This window comes from Strongyloides ratti, assembly GCF_001040885.1.
Source record: "Strongyloides ratti genome assembly S_ratti_ED321, chromosome : 2".
NCBI lineage: Eukaryota > Metazoa > Nematoda > Chromadorea > Rhabditida > Strongyloididae > Strongyloides > Strongyloides ratti.
The window spans coordinates 10,178,371-10,201,901 of NC_037308.1; the positions used below are offsets into that span (position 1 = coordinate 10,178,371).

General features: G+C 22.7%; 6 protein-coding genes across 6 annotated transcripts; 3 read left to right on the forward strand and 3 right to left on the reverse strand.

Annotated features, from left to right (window-relative positions):
- Positions 1 to 2,840: 2,840 nt before the first annotated feature.
- Positions 2,841 to 6,012, forward strand: SRAE_2000323400 (Focal adhesion kinase; the record flags this gene model as incomplete). Its single annotated transcript, XM_024654403.1, has 4 exons — positions 2,841 to 3,233; positions 3,293 to 4,208; positions 4,280 to 4,489; positions 4,544 to 6,012. 4 exons carry the CDS (start codon positions 2,841 to 2,843, stop codon positions 6,010 to 6,012), a joined length of 2,988 nt encoding a protein of 995 aa, XP_024507778.1.
- Positions 6,013 to 7,947: 1,935 nt separating this feature from the next.
- SRAE_2000323500 (Luc7-like protein 3) lies at positions 7,948 to 9,218 on the reverse strand (the record flags this gene model as incomplete). Its single annotated transcript, XM_024654404.1, has 3 exons — positions 7,948 to 8,086; positions 8,356 to 9,071; positions 9,123 to 9,218. The coding sequence occupies 3 exons, from the start codon at positions 9,216 to 9,218 to the stop codon at positions 7,948 to 7,950; spliced, it is 951 nt and encodes a 316-aa protein (XP_024507779.1).
- Positions 9,219 to 10,282: 1,064 nt separating this feature from the next.
- On the forward strand, positions 10,283 to 11,198 carry SRAE_2000323600 (Protein NipSnap; the record flags this gene model as incomplete). The annotated part of the gene is made up of 2 exons (XM_024654405.1): positions 10,283 to 10,514; positions 10,573 to 11,198. The coding sequence occupies 2 exons, from the start codon at positions 10,283 to 10,285 to the stop codon at positions 11,196 to 11,198; spliced, it is 858 nt and encodes a 285-aa protein (XP_024507780.1).
- Positions 11,199 to 13,312: 2,114 nt separating this feature from the next.
- Positions 13,313 to 14,112, forward strand: SRAE_2000323700 (Synaptosomal-associated protein 29; the record flags this gene model as incomplete). The annotated part of the gene is made up of 2 exons (XM_024654406.1): positions 13,313 to 13,507; positions 13,555 to 14,112. The coding sequence occupies 2 exons, from the start codon at positions 13,313 to 13,315 to the stop codon at positions 14,110 to 14,112; spliced, it is 753 nt and encodes a 250-aa protein (XP_024507781.1).
- A 512-nt stretch (positions 14,113 to 14,624) lies between these two features.
- Positions 14,625 to 20,966, reverse strand: SRAE_2000323800 (Zona pellucida domain and von Willebrand factor, type A domain-containing protein; the record flags this gene model as incomplete). The annotated part of the gene is made up of 5 exons (XM_024654408.1): positions 14,625 to 15,083; positions 15,140 to 17,124; positions 17,268 to 17,909; positions 17,987 to 20,876; positions 20,925 to 20,966. The coding sequence occupies 5 exons, from the start codon at positions 20,964 to 20,966 to the stop codon at positions 14,625 to 14,627; spliced, it is 6,018 nt and encodes a 2,005-aa protein (XP_024507782.1).
- A 1,198-nt stretch (positions 20,967 to 22,164) lies between these two features.
- SRAE_2000323900 (Protein sarah) lies at positions 22,165 to 22,835 on the reverse strand (the record flags this gene model as incomplete). The annotated part of the gene is made up of 2 exons (XM_024654409.1): positions 22,165 to 22,497; positions 22,551 to 22,835. The coding sequence occupies 2 exons, from the start codon at positions 22,833 to 22,835 to the stop codon at positions 22,165 to 22,167; spliced, it is 618 nt and encodes a 205-aa protein (XP_024507783.1).
- Between the last annotated feature and the right edge of the window lie 696 nt (positions 22,836 to 23,531).

The following is a 23,531-nucleotide window of genomic DNA, read 5'->3' on the forward strand; positions in this document are numbered from 1 at the left end:
TTTTTAATATTGCCAATTTAATTTAAAAGTGGCATTTAAAAAATTTATTTTTTTTTTCAGCATATATATTATTTATACAAATTTATTTATCCTCTAATATTATTCATTGGTATATTTTTTTTTTGTATTTTGAAAAATCTAATTTTTTTTAAATAGTAGATTTTAAATAACACTTTATATTATTATTTACTTTCTAATTTCTTATTTGACATATGTTAGTGTTTTTGAAATCTTATCTATTACTGAAGATGGAAGAAGACAGTTTGTTTTATTTGACTCCGTTGTTATATATATGTATAAATGTATACGTTTTAAGTTTTAGAAAGTGTTTAATTGTTTACATACAATATATATATATAAATTTATAGTCCAATTTTATTTCTATAATTTTTATATGAACTCTTAATGTTCATAAACTAACTACGTATATTTAGTTTATATTTATTTACAAACCGTGTATATATATATATATGTGTTTTATTCATGCTCTTCCAATATTATTATAAATAATATGTATTATAAAACTAAAATATCACGATATTTACTAAAACAATTTTAAAATAAAAAAAAATAAAACATATTAATCAAGATACTACTATATTTTTTGAAGATTAAAATGAAAGAATGAGATAAAATAGTGTATACCATTAATGTAAAAAGATGTAGTAATTTATTATTTAAATGACATCAATATTAACAACAATTAACAGATTCTTATATCAATAATAATAAACACGTGCGAGGGTAAATATTTTATAAATGATATTGGGTCAAAAAAATTAACTCTTCTCTTTTAAAATCACCATCACTTTCTTGGAAGATGTTAATTAAATATGATTGCAACATTTATTTGTTTTACTAATTTTTATCTCTGACTATTTTGAATATAATAATGTTTCACAAAAAATTTACGTATATATATATATATATATATATATATTAATTTTATCTTTATTTTTACACATTTTTAAACTTTTAATTTACAAAATTCTTTTTTTAAAAAGTATCATTTATAAATTATGTAGCTATTTGTTTTTATATAATATTATTCTTTTTTATTTTCTTAACTCTTTTGACATACATTTTTATCATTTTATTATTTTAAACTTATTTATTTTATAAATTTTTTGACACCATGCCATTAAAATTTTATTTTACTTAAACTATTAATCATTGGAAAAAAAATTTTTTTTTTATTTATAGAAATGTAATATATTGTATTATTTTAACATCATTTTTTTAAACTTTTTTTTTTTTTTATTTTAAATAATATTTGTAAAATTTTTAACCTACTTATTTTTATACCTTTTTTTTTTAAAAAAAATACACTTAAAATATTTAATAATAATTTATAAAAATAAAGGATGTTATATCATAAGATCTTTAAAATAGATAAGCGGAACATCTTTATAAATACAATTGTTTTAGGGTGACAAATTGTGATGATAGAAGAAGTGTATACTATATATCGAAGTGGATTTTTATTGTATTTTAAATTCTTTTTTACAATATGCGTTTTATATTTACGCCATTGACAAAATAGAGTAAAAGTAGTGCTGTAGTCGGAAGGAGTATTTTTATAATTTATTAAAAGAAAGCTTGTAAATTTTGTGTACAAACTATTGATGGGCTGGCATAAAGTTTTCTTTATTATTTCTTTTCCAGGTCTTATTTCTTTTATAATTAACTTCAGCTGTTTTAATTTCATTTAAATTATATTAAAAAAGCAACTTAATAATATATATATATATTTCTTTTTTTTTTATAAGTATAGAAAATATATATATATATTTTTTTAATTTATTTTTAAGATTTTATAATTAAATTTTATATAAATTTTTATAGCTAACAAAAATATATTATAAGCAAATAATCAAAATAAATTATTATCAAGCTAATAAAATATAAAATTCTTAACAATTGATGACAACAATATTCTTTTGTGTGATTATGTTGCGTTAATCTTTGCAGCTGTTCATAAACATAGTATCCCCTGGGCATGTTTTATTAAGTAGCATTAAATAAATCATTTTATAACTTCCTTTTATTTACTAAAAATATGTATTTAATGTTTTTATTAATAATTTATAAGAATAGATTTTTAATATAAAAATTGAGTTGATTATGTTTACATTTTTGTATACAAATACAAATATATAAGTTTTTCAAATAATATTTTACCAATTTTATATTTATTCTTTTTTACAATTAATATATCACTTTTTATTTAAATATTTAGTAAAAATATTTTTTACTTTTTACTTAATTTATATATTATTTGTAAAGATAAAAATTTTATTTTTTCAATAGTAATATTTAATATATATTTATTTCTTTTAAATAAATACAAATCATAATTTGTTTCTATTATTTTTAAAATAAATTGTATTATTTTTATTATTATTAGGCAAAATTTTAAAATAATGTTTACTAATTTTAACAGACAGATTGAGTCTATTATAATTGTTTTATTTCTTATTGTTTCAATCCATTATTCTGCAAACATAAGACACATCATACATTTATTTATCAAACAAAATTGAACTTTTATTAACATTAAATAACTTACACATTTTATTGATAAAATATCTCTATAACATTAATTAAAAATATTTTTATTTATCTTTATTTTTCTTTAAACTTTTAGATATAATTTTAAATACTTTATTCAAAAAAAAAAGGGGGGGGGAAAGAATGATGCCCTTGAATTATTCGATATAATTTACTTTCAATATTTTAATTATATAAATAACATTTTTATATTATTTTAGATTACTAAAAAAAAGAATAATAATTATATTTGTATATGTAATAATATATAAAAATATTTATATTTTTCAATGAACTACTCTTTACGTCATCGACAAAATTTTCACAATACATCTACACCAGAACATCATCATATTGATAGAAATTCTTATTTTTCATACAATTCATCATCTCCACCCTTAACCAGGTATAATAATACAGGTTTAATAAAACAACATAGAAATATCAATTGGCAACAATTAAATCAATTTCATAATTATCATCATCATTCTCAAGATATTAATCATATCCCTAATTTTCATACTACATCATCTTCTCCATATAACTCATTATCAAATCCAAAACCATTGTCTTTAAATGACAATGTCAATAGTATGAGTCCCACTACCACATCAATTATTAGAGTTAATTTGGTTAATGGTACTTCTAAAAGTATACGTTATGACTCACATACAAATATTGAAGTAAGTTTTTTATAAAAAAAAATAATATTTATATTTTATTATTAATAATATATTTTTAGAGAGTTATACAAGTTTTATTGGCTGGTTTAAATATAGATTCTGTCTCTAATTTACGTTTTTCTCTTCGTCTAATAAAATTTCCACATGGTCAATCTGTACAAAATAATGAATCTATATGGTTACATCCAAAATTAATAATAAAAGATGTAATTAATTTATATTTTATTGATAATACAACAAAAAATCATTTAAAATTTGAATTAAGAATGCGTTTTATTCCTGATGATTTACAGGAGATGTATCAAGTTGAGACAGATGCATTTTTATATCTTTTTGAACAACTTCGTAGTGATTATCTTGCTCAGATTGCCTGGAGAATTGATTCTACCTTAGCAATAGAAATAGGTTCTATATTATTAAGAAAACGTTTCTCATCATTAACATCATGTAATATTGAAAAAAAATTAAATTTTGATATTATTGATAAGGAGGGTGGACTTAAGGCATACTTTCCTGAGGGTCTTGTAATTAATGAAAAACCAAAACATTTAAAAAGAATTATATTAAATTCTGTTAAAAAATATAGTAAATTTTCAGAAATTGAATGTATATTTAAATTTATGCAACATATGATGAAATTGTCGCATTTTGATACTGAAATATTTTGTGTATCATTAGATTATGGTAAAGGATCATCAGCTGAGTTATATGTTGGTTCATCAAAAGATGTCTCATATAAAACAGAATCTATGGCAGGACCAGTTAAATTATTTCTATTTAAAGAGATAGTTGAAATTCGGGTAAAAAGAATTGATAAGGGTAGTGATAAATCTCTTATTATCATTAGAGTTAGTGGTAATAATCAACCAGTTTTATTGGTTCTTTCAACATTAGAAATGGCTTTTAATCTTGCTCACTTGTTAGATGGTTATCAAGCATTAGTCATGCAACATGGTAGTGTATGGAATGTAAAAAGTATGTATTTATTATTTTTTTAAAATATTATTATTTATTTATTTATAAAATATTTATAATTTATTTTATAGATATTTTACTTGGATCTCCATATTTAAATGATAATAACATTTACCATACAAATTTATATTTATCAAATAGGAAAAAAAATGTTATGTTTCCTATTGATACTACAACATCCTCATCATCAACCTCTTCACCATTAACGATAAGAAAAGAAGATTTAAAAATAGATAGAACAAAAATATTACTTGAAGAACTTTTAGGGGAAGGTCATTTTGGTAATGTTTATAAAGGATCATTTACAGATAATTATAAAAATATTCATAATGTAGCTATAAAAGTTTGTAAATCAAATACTGAACAAAAAGAAATTGATAATTTTATAGAGGAGGCACATTTAATGTATAATTTTTGTCATCCACATATAATAAAATTAATTGGTATTTGTGATGATAACCCTGTTTGGATAATAATGGAATTATCACCTTTAGGTGAATTAAGGCAATATCTTATCAGACAAAAATATAGTATTGATCTCTATACACAAATAATGTTTTCATATCAATTATCAACTGCTTTAAAATATTTACATGATAAAAAATTTGTTCATCGAGATATTGCTGCAAGGAATGTTCTTGTATCATCAGATAAATGTGTAAAATTATCTGATTTTGGATTAAGTAGATTTTTACAAGATGAAGATTATTATACATCAGAACATTCAAAATTATTACCTATTAAATGGATGTCACCTGAATCAATTAATTTTAGAAAATTTGATGCAATGACAGATGTATGGATGTTTGGTGTTTGTATATGGGAAATATTATCATATGGTTTGAAACCATGGCAAGGTATAAGAAATCATGAAGTAATTTTGAAACTTGAAAAAGGCATTCGTTTAGAAATTCCAGTAGGATGTCCATTAGTTATTTATGATTTATTATATAATATGTGGAATTATGAAAAAAATAAAAGACCAACAATGGAATATATTAAAAATAGTTTGTATGATATTCTTTTACAATTAGAAAAAGGAATTCCACATAATCAATTAGAAATGATAAAACCTATCAAACGTAGTACTATAAATAATATATATAATGACAATAAATGTAGTATATATAAACCAATTGGTTCAATAAAATTAGATACAACTCAAGTGGAACCTACATTTTTAATAAAAGCTCTTGAACAACAACGTCTTCAAAGTGAGGAAGATGAAAAATGGCTTAATGAATTTGAAAGTGGAAATTTTAGTAAAGATGAAAGAGATATAGATTCAGGAAAAAATTCAGAAAGTAGTGGTTGTGGATATCAATTTGATAGAGATAATGATGCTATTTATAAAACAGTAACAGAATTAATTGAATGTATAACAAAATTTAATCAAAATTATAAAAAATCACTTTCAAATGATGATTTTGTTAGATATGTTAGTTATATTACAAATGCATTAAAAAATCTTTTTCATGAATCAACAAAAAATCTTATCTTGTTGGAGGAAGAAGATAGAAAATGTGTAGAAAAAGCAGAAACACTACTTGCAGATAATATGAATGAAATGGCAAAAGCTATGGCGTATGTTGTTGAACCTTTCATTGAAAATTGTGATATACTCGAAGAATCAAGATTAGAAGTTTTAAAGATAACTCATATGCTTGCAATTAATTCAAAACATTATCTAGAAAGTTTTGACAATGCAAGATTAAAAACAAGATACCAGAGAAGGAGAAAACGTTATGAAAGACATTTAGAAGATCAAGAAAGTTTGAAACCAGGTAAAATTAGCTTTTGCTAAAAGAAAGTATTGTGTTTTTTCTTTGTTAAAATAAAAGATATAACTATTGCCGTAAAAATACATTTTATATATATTCTTAAATATATTAATGTTAATATTGTAACGACTTTTTTTGTTGATACTTTCTAATAAATACAAACAAAAATTGGCATTATTTAAATTATTTCTTAATTAATATTTCTTAAAAGATATTTCAGTGATTATATCAAAAGTAGATACAATTTTTTTATGATTTTATCAATACTAAAGTATTTTTTAATTTTAAATACATTTTCGTAGTGATAAAGCTTTATTGTACTGTTAAAACATAAATTTTTACATTAAAATATTGATGAAAAGGTCATAACCATAATTATATATTTTCTTCCATGTCATTATGTCAAATTTTATTCTACATTTTTATAGTTATAATTTTAACAATAAAAGTAATAATTATTTCTATACCTCTGATAATTGTCTTTGTCACTTGTATGATTTTTCTCTATTTAATTACCCTTATAAAGCTTTTGAAATACACTTTGATAAATGAAAATGTATAGTACTTAATTTTATATACTAGTTATAATCGTATTAAAATTTCTTGGATGCTTATTACTTTTATCCTTTTCACTTATCAAAAATGATACGGGTTTTTGGAGTCATTCTACTATTCAACATTTTCATTAATGTTTGGGAACTCTTGTTTTGGAACCGGCTTCACAATGATTTTTTTGATAATCCTGCAGATCTCTTCAAAGCATTATTGTTGCTTCAGTATTCTTCCACCAAAAAGTGTTCATCAGTTTCTTCTATTGATGATATAAAATAATTTTCATTATTTCTTCTGATTTTTGAGCTTTCTCTTAAACTTAATTATGAAAAACTTTCAGAAGATTCACATTCATTAAGTTTTCTCTTAAGATTTCTTGGTTTGATGATTTTAATAAAAAATTTAGATGAATTAAAAGGTGAAGTTATGTAAAATTTTTATTCTTATTTACCAAATTATTTTTTAATTTATCGTTTTTTCATCATTTATTCTTCTAATATAATATCTTTTTTAATAATATTTAATGATAAATCACTTTATAACTTTTATAACAAGTTAATTTACTTTTTTTTATATGTAAAAAATCTACTTCTTTATTGTAAAAGAAACAATAATTGCTGTTTATATCATTTATCACAAACATATCTATATCAAAAAATATAGATTTAAACAGAAAAGATCAGGGTATAACTTTTACTATAAAATTAAAATAAAAAAATTAACATAAAAGATGTAAAAAATTTATTTATTTTAAACACTAACAAATTATCTAAACTATTAATAATATGAAAGTTTAAAACAATATTATTTTAAAAAATGAATAAAATTATGAAACATTGTGACTTTTTCTTTTGTCAACATAAATTCTTCATCCCTTACTATTGAAAATTGATTCTTGAAGTTGGTGATTTGGTGTAGAAATAACATTTTTATTATCGAATAACAACTGTTATGAAGTTTTGTTTATTAAATCTAAATTTATCCTATATTTGTTCAATGTTACATTCTTTGGCAATAATTACTTTCACTAATTTTAACTTTTTTTTTATGTATCAAATATTTATTTAATATATTTTTATTTATGAAAAAAAATTGTTAGCAATATTATTTACATAATAAAATATATTGGTTATATCCAATATGTTAATTTTCATTAGTAACCAGGTATTGAAAAAAAATTCATTACTATCACTTTAAATTAACAATTTATTATTTTAAAATATAAAAAAAACTTTATTATCAATTCCCTTTGACTATTTAAAAAACGTGGGAGATAAAAACAATACATATAATTTATTAAACCACTTTACTCTGTAAATTTTTCCTCCACGTTGTTTTACAAAGTTAAATTAAAGTTTTATTATAAATGTGCAAAAAAATAAGAAAACGACCAAAAAAATACCTTATTAATTACGTGAGTTGCTTCTTGAACGACTACGTTTTCTGGAATAACGATCGTCTCTTCTGTAGTCATAATCTCCACGCTCTCTACCATGTCCTCTGTCGTGTCTTTTGTAATAATCTTTGGTATAATCTCTGTTACGCCTAAAATAAAAGTTTAGTGATAATAAGTCAAAAATGAATTAAGAATTACTTGACACAATAAACAATCTTTCCATACATATTGAAGATATTTGTGTGATTATAAAAAAAATGTTAAAAATCTTTTTTTTTTGCAAACTTATAATGTTATTATAATTAAAAAATAATAAATTACCTGATCACCGACAATATACAACCCAAAAAAATGTTGCTCTTCTTATAAAATTTATATCAAATCCTAGTATACATAAATATTTTTATAATCAACTTACCTGTCATAATCTTTTTTATCAGTTCTTCTTCTATCGTAATCACGATCTCTTCTTTCTCTTCTATCATTTCGATCACTATACAGTATATCACCATACTTTTTCTTTAACTCATCTAATGTCTCATTTATTTTTGCATATCCCATATGCTGTTTACCTTGAAAATGCTCTTCCATTCTAGTTTCAGCATCACCTACAACTAAAAAGCAACTGCATATCTCACATACCTCCATTTGTTTTTGTTTATTTCCCATCTCATCAGTAGGAGCCAACATAGCTTCTATACGTTTTTCTAAAGTTTTCTTTTCTTCAACTAACCTTTCAACTATTGTTGTAATTTCAGCAGCTTTCTCTATCTCTCCTTGAAGTCCATAACTTTCAGCTTGTTTTTGATTTTCCTCTATCTCAATTTTTATCTTATTAATTTTTCTTTCAATATCACTACGTTGTTCATATTTTTTAGTTTCATCCTTAGATTGAGTAATAGCTAAACGCTCCTTGTTTTTAGCAATTTTCTTAGCCATATCCTCCTTAAGTCTACTTAATGTATTATACAATGAACGTTCATATCCAAGCTTACAATATCTAGAACTTCTTCTGTATTGTTCACGGAGAGATTCATCATGAATATAACTACATGGTCCAAGATCAGATTTAGTGTTTATAAATAAATCATGTGGACAATAATCTACTAAGAAATACTTACAAATCTCGGGATCCTATAAAAAAAAAAAAATAATATTATGAATATAAAAATATATAAAACATACATCAAAACGAGCACTAATATTTGTACCAATATCAGCATTCCTACGAGTTCCCATAAGTTCATTAAGAACAGCTGCCATTTGTTCAGTTGCCGTCATCTTCGTTAACAAAAGTAATTAAAAAATAATAAACAATTTCTTTTAGTGGTCTAAAAAAAATATTACTATAAAAAGTTATACAAAGCAATATATATATGTAAAATCGATGTATATATAATACCAAAACAATAAGCGTGGCAAAACAAGCAGTTGTGTTAATAAATGATTTACAGAGAGAAGTATCAATAATGTTTTATATATACCTACTGTGTCTAAAATCCATTGAATAAAAAATATCAATATGTTGTTTGTAATAATAAAGAAATAACTATGTCTTTTACTTAAATTTTATTATTTTGTTCTCTAATATAGATAAATAATAAACCTTTTATTATATGAATAATATAAGAAGTCAACTAGAGGAACAATGCTATATTACAAAGTAAAAAAAAGGAAAAATAGTAATAACTTTAATCATTATTACTATTTATTTTTTTTTATTTTTAAGATTTTAATAAGATAATAAATTATTAGTAATAAAAAAAATAATAATTGTATAATATTATTAGGGATATTTTAAAAAAATATAACTATTTTGGAAATTAAAAAATTTAAAATATAGGTAGAGAAAGGGGAATCATTTGTAAATTAGTGAAACCAATGACAATCTGTTGTACGTGCAGGAGAAACAGAAAATGTGGCCGCGTCTCAATGTATTATTTTTTTTAACATATATATTTTTTTTATCTATTTACTATATGTTCACAAATTTATGCATATAGCATAGATACTTTTCTTCCTCTCTCTTTTTAAAATATTTCTTCTTGTTTTTTTTTTTTTTTTTGACCGTTTTATGGTTATACCCTTGTTTAAAGATGTGAATAATTTGATTATTTTGTTACTTATTTACTTTACTATTAATAATTTTAAAAATAAAATTTACTATTTTTATATTAGTTGTGGTGTATTTTCATAGATTTATTAATTTAAATAGATAGAAAACATGATTTTAAAAAAAAATATTACTCTATATTTGTATTAGACAACAATATTCATTGATTAATGTCTTCAATTAATAAAATTTTATCTTTTTTTTATAGGACTTTGTTCTTATTATTAAAAGAATGAGTTTGACTGCCAATAAATTGAATATTTTGTATTCTAAATTAACAAGAGTTAGTGGTTTACTTTCACAGAATAAATTTTATTGTTCAGATGGAAAAAAAAATTCATCTTCGACTGGTAAAGGGTTTTTATCCAAGATACTTCATGGGCAACCTGTAGATCATGATGGAATGAGCCAACAAAGTCATTCATCTTTATTAAGTGATAATGATAAAATCTATGAAATTGTTTGTAAGCTTTAGCATTATGAGTTGGTATTTGATAAAAATTTTTTTTTATTTTTTTTAAGTTCATAGAACAAAATGTGGTGAAATGGATAATTATATGAAGGCGTATCAAAATTATGTAAAAGTTACAGAAAAATTTAATCCGAATGTTGAATTAATTGGTTCATGGAATATAATATATGGTGATCAAGATCAGGCTGTTCATTTATGGAAATATGATGCTGGTTTTGAAGATGTTGATAAAATAGTAGATGCAAGTGTTCATAATACAGAATTTAAAAATGCTTCAAGTGAGGTTGGAAAATTGTGTAGTAGAAGAAAGGCTATTTTAACAAAAGCTTTTAGTTATTGGGGTGATCCTAAACCTAGAGAAGGTAATCATGTTTATGATATGAGAAGATATATTCTTAAACCTGGTACTGTTCTTGAATGGGGTAATGCTTGGGCTAAAGGAATTACATATAGAAGAGATTTTAATCAAGATGTTGGTGGCTTTTTTGCACAAGTTGGACAACTATATGTAGTTTATCATTTCTGGGCTTATAAAGGAATGGCTGGCCGTAATGATATTAGAAAGAAAACTTGGTCTAAACCAGGTTGGGACCAGACTGTGTCGTATACAGTACCATTGTTGAAAGAAATGAAATCACAAATAATGGTGCCAACTGAATTATCCAAACTTAAATAGTTTATTGCTTTACATTTTTTGTAAAAATAAATTTTATGTAGTAGAAAGATTATTTACAACTTCTAAATTAACTTTACACTGTTTGCTTTATCGATATTTTTACTTTGAAAATACTGAGTATTTACATAAATATTTATATTTTATTATATGTAAACTTATGAAGTATTAATAAAATTAGATTTTTTATTTAATAAATTTGGTTTAAAATAGATTAGAAAAAAACATGTTAAAGAGTACATATTGTATTAAATAAAGTATATGAAATAAGATATTGTACTTTTGAATGTGTTTGTGATTTCAAGAATATAAAAAATAAAATTTAATTTAAGCTTCATTTATTTGATTAATGGATGATGTAATTGTTTTTATATACAAATAAATTGCTATACTTTTATTTAAAAGAGTGTAATTTATATTTATTCCTAAAAAATGTTTATGAAAGTTAATCGATTTTAAATAATTTTGACATTTAATTTTGGGTCAGCCAATATTTTTTATCACATGTTTAAAATGTGAATAATCTAGCACATTTTAAGTGAATTATATTTAATCAAGTGTTAAATTTTTTAAAAAAACAAATAAACACTACTATTATTATATAACTTTTGACAAACTCTAATTTATAAAAGTACAAAGATCATTTTTTATGAGAAAAAAAAATATTAACCTATAATTTGTGATGATAAAAAACTTTATTATCTGTAATTGTCACCAAAATTTACCTCTATAGTAAAAAGTACATTTTCAATAATTGTGAAAACTTGCTTAAAAGTTATTAGATTTAAAAAAACATTAACTTTTTGCCTTCAATTAATTGAATATATCAACTTTTTAATCTGTTTATCCAATTAAAATTTGTCAGAAAAAAAAGTGTAGAATTTACTTTAATTAAAGTTTTTATAAGAAAAAAAAATTTTTGTTATTGTATCAGTAATAACTAAATTATTTTGGTGGTAATTTTACTCATATATAAACATGTTTTCAAGTAACAAAAATTTGCCCCTATCAATATCTTTCAGGTTTTTTGATAAATATCTTTATATTTTTGACAAAAAAAATATTTTAATTCTAAGTAATATTGGCTAAGATAAGTTAACTAAAAAAAACAAACTAAATTTGAATTCAGAGGCATCACTTCAAAATGTTATTAATTTTTAAATTATTTTTGCCATTTTTAGTACTTTATTTTTAATGTAGTTTATATATATATATAATTCTATTTATGTATATAAAAGATACATAAAAAAATTAATTTAAATTTTTATCGTATTTATAGTATCTAAAAAAACAAGCTTAATATCAACAGGTGCATTTTTATACCATATTTTTGTATATATTAACATTAGAAATAATAATATAATCGTATATATATAAAGGATATAAATCTAAAATTTATAAACTATTATTATAATTGTTTTAAAAATTATTAAAATAATTTTATATTAAAAAAAATAAATATATATATATTCTTAATAATTTTAAATGAAATATCTATTTTAAATATATATAATAATTACAATTATAAAAATTTAAATTACCAAGTAATCATTTGTTTATTTTTGATATCTTTGTTCCAAAACACTTCACAAGGTATATTTATATGGTGAATGTAAAATTATACTTTATTAACAATAAATATTCTTATGTAATTTTATTATAATAATTTTTAGAAAGATTTTATTTATATATTTAATAATAGTAGTTAACATTTATACAATTTAGTTTTTATAACAATATCCTTTTCATATATGTAATAATTATACTGTCTTTGTCGTGCATGTATTCATATATTGATAGTTTATAAATTGTTAAAACCTATTTTATTTATAAATTTTTATAATTCTATATTTCTTTTTAATAACACATATAGATATAAACATTTTACACAATATAAAAATCCTAATTTCTTTATATTTAAATGATTTGATTTCAAATCAATAGAATATATATTTTTTTAAATCAATTTACATGTAATATTGTCATGACATACTTCAAAATCACAAGCTTAGTTATTCATTATACATTGTTATAATATTATAAAATATTTCAATATTTCTTTTTGTATAATTATTTTTTTGTAAATAATATTTTTATATGTTTATAGGTTTGAAATCATGGCTAATCCATTTGATGATGATGATGATGACTTACCAAAAAGTTATTCAAAAGTTGGAAAAAAAACTGGTGGAAATGATATTGATTATTATGAACGTGAAATTGAGAAATATATGCAAGAATCTCTTGATAGTACACAAAGATCTAGAGCTCATTTAGAAAATTCTGAAACTTTAGCTATTAAAACGGCTCAGGTATGTTTATTTATATTTTTATGGTAAGATAAAATTTTTTTTTATAGGATTTACTTGAACAAAGAGAAAAACTTGAAAGAACTGAACAAAATCTAGATAAAATTCAACATACAACATCTATGACACAACGTAATTTGAATAGTTTAAAGTCTGTTTTTGGAGGTTTTTTTAAGAATAAATTTAGTAAGAAACCAGCTGAACCTACACCTACAGTTACTCCATCAACAACATCAGATAAATTATCTTCATATGTATCAAATGATATAAAAAGTACTTCATTTAACAGTAATACAGGGCCGTCTCAACCAACATTAAGTCAGTCATCAAGAGATGCTATCAAAGATACCAGATGGGAGGAGATGAATAATGAGATTGAGGCTAATTTTGACTATATGTCAGAAAGTCTTTCACGTTTAAAACAACTTGGTACAGCTCTTAACGATGAAGTTGATGATCAAAATAAATTACTCGATAGAATACAAGTAAAAGCTGATAGAAATGATTCTGTTGTTAGAAGTCAAGATGCTCAAATGAAAAAATTATTAGGTTATAAAAATGTTACTAAACCTGAAGACACAGCAGCTTTTGCTGGAAGGAAAAAGTAATATAATATTATATGTAAAAATGCATCAAACATATCCGTTAAGAAAAAATTATTTCTTTGATTATTTCTTTAATATATACAATTAAATATATAAATTTTTTTATATCTTTGTTTAACAAATTTTGTTATTTTTAAGGAGACAAAAAAGATGTTAAGAATCTAATATTTGTTATTTGTAAATGTTTAATTTAAATTTATTATAATTTTAATACAAAATTTTTTACTATATAAATTATTGCATTAACTATTTTACAAAAAAAAACAAGAAATTTAATGATAATGAATTAAATTTCTCTTATACAAAATAAATTTTAATTTTTCCTGCTTAAAAATAATTCTTCTGATATTTCAAAAAAATTTTATAAATTAATTATAATTACACCAATTAATATAACTATTTTATTTATTAATAAAAAAAATATAATAAATTATTGAAATTAAAATATATGGCATTTTTCTATAGTAAACAATAATGTACAATAAAAGCAAATAAATAATATATACTATATATAATTAAACTGTAACTGAAGTTTTTTTATGTAAATTAATTAAACTATAATTTACATTATACATATCTTTTTCCTCAAAATTGATGTTGTCCAAATTTAATTTACTACTGTTACTTATACTACTGTTATAAAAATTATTTGAATTGTATGAATTTGAAAAAATATCATCATCTGTAAAATGTATTGGATGTTTATATTTTTTATAAGTTAATATAACTATAAATATAGATAAAGAAACTATTAAAGTAATAAGCATAATTGAAATAATTGGTCCATCAAATTCTTTATAACTAAAGTTACCATTATTATTTACAAATTTTTGTGCTCCAAAACGGAATGATTTTATTATTTGTAAAATTGTTTCAACATCATTTTCAAGTGCTTGATTTATTAGATTTATTTGACGGTCCTGTCTTATAACTGCTGACATTAAATTATTTTCAGTTTTATTACATTGTGGCGGCTAAAAATTGAAAGAAAAAAAAAGATTATAAAACTAAAAAAATTATATAAATTTACCGTAATTCCATCACAATCACCATTTTGTTTTAAACACAAACCTATTTTGCATGAAAATTTCATATGTTCAACATCTTCCAATGAAAATACTTCACTTTTAGCATAAGCAATCATTTTTTCAGATTCATAATTAATACCATTAATAGTAGTATTCTTAGTGACACAACCATTATTATCAACCATCTGAAGAATATTTTTCTTTTCATGTGTTCCAATAAAACAATCATGTATAAACATTCCATAATAATTTTCAACATTTTTCATACCATGACATTCCCATTTATGGAATATTGTTTGCCCCAATACAGCCATACTAACAATTGGACCATCCATAGAATCTCTATGTAATGAATATTTACATGTTGGTGGAACAATATCAATAGGAATAGTATCAAAGACAACTTTTTTCTCATCATTCTCAATATTTTTATTTGATGAAAAACATTGAACAAGATAACTTTTATCATTTTGACTAATCTCTTTATCATCTTTTAAAACATTCATAACAATAGTATAATTTTTTCCATTTAATTCATTATCATGAATTATATTTAAACCACAATCATTATTTTTAAAAGTAAATCCTAATTGTTTGTAACCATCACCAATTTCCATTGGTACTTTCTTTGAACAAAGACTATTATTAGAGAAATTTTTAGTAGTAAATATTCCTTGATATGATTTTGGTACTTCTAAAACTACTCTTAATTCATCATTCATACAATCAGTCTTAATTATATTAATATCATCATTATTTTTATTTTTATTACCATACTTTTTTATATTATTTGTTATAATATCAACCACATTTTTATTATTATCATTAAATGACATAACATTTTTTGGTGGTAAAATATCATTAAATATATTTTGACTATCTTCATCTTCACAAATAGCAAATACTTCAATATCATTATCTTTTATTTTTTCTATAGCATTACCAAGATTGGTATTTTTTTTGTTATCTCCATTAAATATAATTAAAAAATCTTTAGCTTCTGGTCTATTTCCTCTTAGATATGAAAAACCAAATTTATTAACTTTTTCAAGTACTATATCTAAATTATTTGTATTATTATCTCCTTTCATATAACTTGTTTCAATGATATCTTTTAAAATATCATCTCTACAGGAGTGTTTTTTAAATGAAAATTCAAAGAATGGTTGTGAGGTATATTGAACCAATGAAAATTGTGTTCCATTTAAACCAATATTATCAAATTTCATCACAAAATCACCCATCATTTTTAATGAACGTTCAAAATTTTCTCCTGACATTGATTTTGTACCATCCACCAAAAACATTACATCTGTTGGGGGTTCAGAAGATACATATGGTTCATAAGGACATGTTGGTACTGTTACATCATCACTTCTAAGTATATTAGAATCAAATACCTTATCTTTAGGTGGATTAAAATCAGGATAATCTCTATCAATAAAATTTTGTTTTAACAATTCTTCTTTATTTTTTCCATCAACATCATCATTATTTCTTACCTCTTTCTCTAATTCTTCTCCAATACCTTTTTCTAAATGTTCACCTAATTCTTTAATTTCTTTTTCCTCTTTATCTAATGTTTCTAGTATTTTTGGTATCAATTTATCTAATTCTTTTTCAAGTGTTTTTTCAAAATCAATATCTGCCAATTCAACAGACTTCTCCATATCTGTTGTAACTTGTATTGATACAAGATTTGTTTTATTGGTATTTTTACCATTTGGTACAAATTTATTTGTTGATTTATCTAATATTTTTGTTATTGTCATATTTGGAGATATAAATTCTATTCCTGTTGTTTCAGGAGCCTTAACTACGGGAACTTTTTTATTACCATTTAATATGACTACTGATTTAATTAATGTTGTTGTCGTTTCTGAAAATAACATTTCAGTTGTTGTTTCTATAGATGTTAGTGTATGTGAAAGTAGTGTCGTTTTTAGTTTATTTGTGCTTGAATTTATTGGCAATTGACTTATGTCTTCTAAAACAATTGGTAGTGGTTGTTAGTAATGTGTGAATTTAAAAAAAAATATGAAGCTTTATAGCATTTTTTTTTTAATAGTACAAAATATTGAAATATAAGAAAAAAATTATTATTAAATTTTATTTCATTTCTTAACTTACCTTCGGTTGTTGGTATACTTGAAAAAAAGAATTGTTCAGTAGTATTTGTGGTTGGTGTTGTTAACTCTCCAGAAGAGAATTCAGTTGGAAATACTTCATCTCCTGGTGTTACCTTTTCTGATGTTGATATTTCAGGGATAGATGTTGAAATTGTTACTGGTATAGATGTTGTCTTTTCTTCAATTTCACCTTCTTCAGATGTTGTTAATTTAGAGGTAGTAAATTCTAATATTTCTGTACTTTCTTTCAAATTTTTATTAGTTGTTGGCACTCTTTCTGTTGATAAATTTTCTTCCTCTGATGGAAATGTAGGAAATAAAATTTCTACAACAGGTGTCGTCGTTTCTTCACTTAATTCTATTGGAATTAATGTAACTTCAGTAGATTGATTTTCCAAAGTTTTAGCAGTTATATTTTCTACCTCAGTAGTTGAGATTGATTGTTCAGTTGTACATAACTCAGTTATATTTTTAGTTACTGTTTCAGAATCAAAATCAACAACAACCTTACCATTTGTAGTTGTTTCAGTCACTCCATTTAATGTAAATAAATTATCGATTGGAGTGAATGGTATAGAATCAATTTCAGTTTTTTGTGTAGAATTTATTTCAGGCTTTTCTGTGGTGAAAGCATGTGTAGAAGCTAGAAATATTGTTAGTTTTTTAAAAGCAATTTAGTTAAATAAAGCAACGAAAGAAGAGTGTTAAAATATAATTTACCTTCAAATATTTGTGTTGATTGTGTAGAAATTTCAGGTGTTGTTTCAAATTCTTCCAACAAAGAAGGTGTTGTTTCATGAGTATCTGTGGAAGATTGTGTAGAACTAGAGAATATTTCTGTAGGAATGACAGTAGACTCAATGTCAATGTTTGAAATAGATGTTGTTTCAATAGTTTTAAATGATTTTGTTTCTATAGATGTAAAACTTTCATTTAACATTTCTTTTGTATTCTGAACACCTACTGTTGTAGTCATTGTTTCTAAATTCATTTCTTCAGAGTTTTCTTGCTCAGGGAAAAGTGATTCAGAATGTTGTTGTGGAATACTTAAAGTTGATGTTTCCTGAGTATTTCCTTTTACAAGTTCAGGAGTTGGCTTATTGTCATCTTCTTCAAATAATTTAGTAGAAGTATCTGCAATATTAATTTTTTGTGTTGTAAAACTAGACTTTGGTTCAATACTTTCAACAGTTGAACTTTCAATATTTAATTGTTCTGTTGTTTCTTTAACTGTTGAAGATTCAAATGAAGGTTCTTTTGTTTTTTTTTCAGTAGTTGCCAAATCAATGAATGATTCTTCTGTTGTTGGTATCTCAGTAGTTTCTTTTTCAATTGTTTTTGTATTTTCTATAGATTTTTCTGTAGTTGTTGATTCAAATAATCTACCTTCAGGAATAAAAGGTATTGAAGTAATTTCTATTTCTGGTTCTTCAGTGTTTGTAATTTTTGTGACAGTTGTTTTTGAAGTTTCTACATTACTATTCATTGATGGTTGAGTTTTAACTGTAGTAGTTGTTGTAGATACAATATGATCATCAGATTCTTTTTTATCATTTGGTATAGTATTTTTTGGTATTTCATTAGTTATAACTTCTGGAATTTGTGGTAAAGTTGTTGTCCTAGAAATTATTTTTGGTGTCATAGTAAAAGTTGTTGTATCAATTGTGTGTCCTTTAGTTGAATGTACAGATGTAGGATTTATTTTTATAGTTGGAGTATTTTCTTTTGTTGATTCATTAATTTCATGATCAATAATACTTGGCTCAATTTCAATTGTAGTAAATTTAGATGTAGTTGTCTTTATGTTGTCCTGTTTTTGTGTATGATCTTCAAAAATTACAGGTGATTTTGTTATAATTTTTTCTGTTATAACATTTGATCCTTTTTCAAAGGTAACTTCAGGTGAAGTAGTCATTAGTGTTGGAAAAGTATTTGTCTCAAAGTTAAACTCAACATTACCTTTTATACTTTTTATCTCTTCTTTGTTTAATTTTTTAGTTTCTCCAAAGGTCACCGTTTGCTCTACTTTTTTTGTAGATGGTACAGTTGATAAAAATTCAACAGTTGTTGTACCAGTTGTTGAAGAAGGTAATGATATTGCTTTTGTAGATTTTGAAAATACTATTATAGATGGATTAATTTTTGTTGAAGTAGAAATGATTATTAGAGGTTTTTTCGTTGTTCTTTGAACTGGTATGGTTGAAAATTTAACTGTGGTTATTGTTGTTAATGGAGTAACAGTTTTTAGAAATTGACTTGTTAACTTTACTGGAGGATTAGTTGAATAACTTTTACTTATTTCTGTAACTTTTGGTCTTCTTGTTGTTATTGTAGAAAAACCTTTTTCGAACTTTACATCATTAGTTGATAAAATAATTAAAGGTTTATTTGTTGTAGAAATCATCCACCAAGGTTTTTGTGTTACTATTTTAGAGGATAACTTTTGATAAGGAATATTTTCTGTTGTTTTTATTGGTTTAATTGTTGTAATTGTAAAAGTTTTATGAGTTGTAGTTGTCTTTTTATCTTTAATTTGAGAAACAATTGAATTTATATTTTTTTCAGTTATAGGACTAATAGTTGCTAAATGTGGTTTTGTTCTAGTAAAGAATGGAGTTAAATTGTTTGTTTTCTTTTTTGTAACCGGGAGTTGTGGTCCATAATATCCACCTGTCATTGGTGGAGATGGTTGTAAATTGTTATAATTTGTATTAGAATTTCTGTCAAAGTTACTGTAATACATATCTGGTGATATAGGTATTGCTTCATAACTATTACTATTAGATATACTATCCGGATACTTATTATATTTTGTATTAATCTTTTGATAATTATATTTATTTATTTCAGGTATCTGTATTGGGGTTCTGGCATAAGGTGTAGTATTCTGTTTAGTTATATCAACTACTGGATAAGTCTTTGCTGTTGATTGCGTATTTAATAAATAATTACTTGTAGTTACAACTTTAGATTTTCTATCTTTAATTACTTCCGGAATGTCATTCTTTTTTGTCGTTGTGGTACTTTTTACTGTTGTTATTACACTTTTTTTTGTGGTAGTAGTTATAATGATATTAGTGGTAGAAGTAGTAGTTGTTGTTGTTGTTGTTTTTGTTGTTGTTGATAATTTATCATCTAAAATTAAAACTTTTTGAGATTTTACTGATTGTGTTACTGGAACTTCATAGTATGGGACATTTACATAACCAATCATATCACCATCATGTGTTTTTTGTACAGGATAAAATATTCCCGTATCTGACACAATTTTCTTAGTATTTCTATCAACATTTTCAATTTCACCATAATATCTATTATTTTTAAGTTCTTCTAATAAATCTTGTGGATTTTTTAATTCAATTTTTATTGGAGATTCAGTAATAGGAACATAAGGAAATGGTCCTCTAGTAAATGGTTTTGTTGCTTTATAATATCCAGGTAAAGGTGGTCTTGTTGCAAAAATTGCTGTTGGTGGTTCATATGGAGATCTTGGAATATTTGATGAACCATCTTTAGATATAACAGGTCTATGTTCTTGTTTATATTGTATAGAAGAATCAAAGATTGAAGGATTTATTCCTGGTGGAGCAAAACTGTTTACCAGAAAATTCTATAAAAGTAATAATAAATTTAATTTCTTATTAATAAATAAACTTACTATGCAAAATATTAATAAGAGGAAAATATTCCTCCAAACCATTAGTATATAACTGATAAAATTTCAAACTCTCAAATTTAGTTATAATTATTAATTTTAGATAATGAAAAATAAAACTTGTTAAGTATGTCAAAATTACAATAAACAGTCAATATTTTTATTAATATACTCTAGTTATATCTAATAAAAGTGAAATGAAGAAATTAAAAGTATGCCCGAAAATATTCATCCACAAACAAAATATTATCCGTTACCGCAATAATGTTTATTTTAATGATGGTATTTGATATTATATCTTATAAATCACCCATTAAGAAATTTTCTCTTTTATTTTAAATTACAAATAATTGTATATTTTAAACAGCGGTAAGTAATTTAGGTGAAAAATTTTAAGAAAAACTTTAAAATATATATAAGGGAATAATTTTGAAAAGTATAATATATATTTTTAATTATATCTTGTATATTTAAAAACTAATGAATTGAAACAATAAGTATTAATGAAAGAATTCTCCTTACGGCGACCGCTATCCTTGTTCAAAATGTCACATAATCTTTTTTAAAATCTTTATAATATCTAACAAAAAAAAAATCATTCCTCTATCCCAATTACTGTTATATAAGAAAAAAAAAATATAACACTATATATAAAAAATCAAAATAGATCTCTTTAAATAAAAAAAAAAGACTTTGGTTGATAGGAAACATTATTATATCCAACAAAATATCTATCAATTAATATAGTTAATTAATCATTTTATATTTTAAAGGATATATCTCTTTTATTGATATATGATCAAGACACAAGATATATTGTCTTTCAATTCATTAATATATTTTTAACATTTTTTATTTAATTGATAATTTTTAATGTTTTTTTGTTTTGTAAAATTATTTATTATGAGAAATTTTTCTTTTCTATTTTATTTTTTAATTTTTAAAAATAATTATTATCTTGATTAAAAAGGACATTTTGACACTATTATTAGTTAACGTGTAATAAATACTAAAATTTTATTACATCATCTCTTAAAATAGTTTCAAATTTATTTAGTTTATAATAAATTATTAATATTTAATATTTTTATCAAAAATTATATATATATAATATATATATTTTTTTAAGGATTCTCTTATTTAAAATAGGATATGATAAAATTTACAAATATTGGGAAAATTAAAAAAAAAAAAAATAATAATAATAATTTTGTAAATGTTATTAAAATATTTTTGAAGGTATTCATGTACATCTTGGTGGCATTGGTGTATGAGCAATTTGAAGTTTTGGAGAATATCCAAATACTTCCTCATCAGTATTGCTTTCTTTACATGGTGAAACAATTATTGTGGGGCATTCTATACCACCCTCATGAACAGAATAGTCATCTTCCATTGAAATTGCTGCTAATTTTGACATTAATTCTATATCACAAATAACAGGAGCCATTTCACGTGTCTGTTCCCAGAAACAAGGTGGTGATGCTGGTGGTGAAATAAGATATAATTTATCATTTGTAGGTAATTGTAAATGTCCAAATGAATCCTGACATGTTTTTGCTTGTAATCTTATATTCTAAAATTTATATAATAATAATAATAAAACATCATCAAATCAATATAAATTACCCTAGCAAAAAATGCTTTTAATTGTTTTCCTTTATAATTATGATGTTTTACTAACATCAAAGCAGCCGTAGCATGTTCTGGAGATGAAAATATTATTCTAAGTCTTTGAAAAGAACGAAGAAAATCAAAATGAATATCAGGTTGAAATTCATCAAATAAATTAGTAAAATGTTGTTTCTCTGTTTCATCATCAAAAACTTCCAATGGAACTTCAGTTATTATAATTGCTGTTGGTAAGTCTTCATCAGTTGTCACAATTTTATGTTCAGTTGTTGGTAAGGACATTCTTCATTAAATGTTTAGAATAAAAATAAAACAAATAACAACTATATCTAAAAAAAAATATTTTATATTTCTTTAAATAAATCATATTACTATGAGGAATATGATGTAAAAATAAACAAACATTAAAAAATAATTATGAAAAGAAATTTAAAACAAATATCATAAATTGAGATAAAGAAATGATAAAAAAAAAAATTATATGAATTAGACAATTTGCCAATCATTTCTATTAATCTTAACAATATATAATTCTTTTTTTTAATTAGTAAATAGTATAAAATAAAAAATTCTTTACTATTATATAAAGTTCAATGTTTAATTTTTCTTTATCTCAATCGTAAGTGAGTATAAATAATATTAAATAAAATAGATACATGTATATGTTTAACATATATCTCCGATAAATAACACTAATAAGTTTTCTAATTTATTTTAATTCTATTTTTAAAGTCAAATAGTTGCTTAAAATACTCTATTTAAAGGCAATCATTATCAATTGACGTAATTTGACAAAAATGTACTCTGATTTTAAATTTTTCAGATTACGTCAATATACATATGCAAATGATACTGGAAAAATAAAAAAGTAATACATATTACTTTTATAAAACTAGAACCAAAATATTTTTACATTAAAAATATTTTTTAAATCAAAATTAAAGTGTAAATGGAGCATATCGCTAAAAAGTATTATAA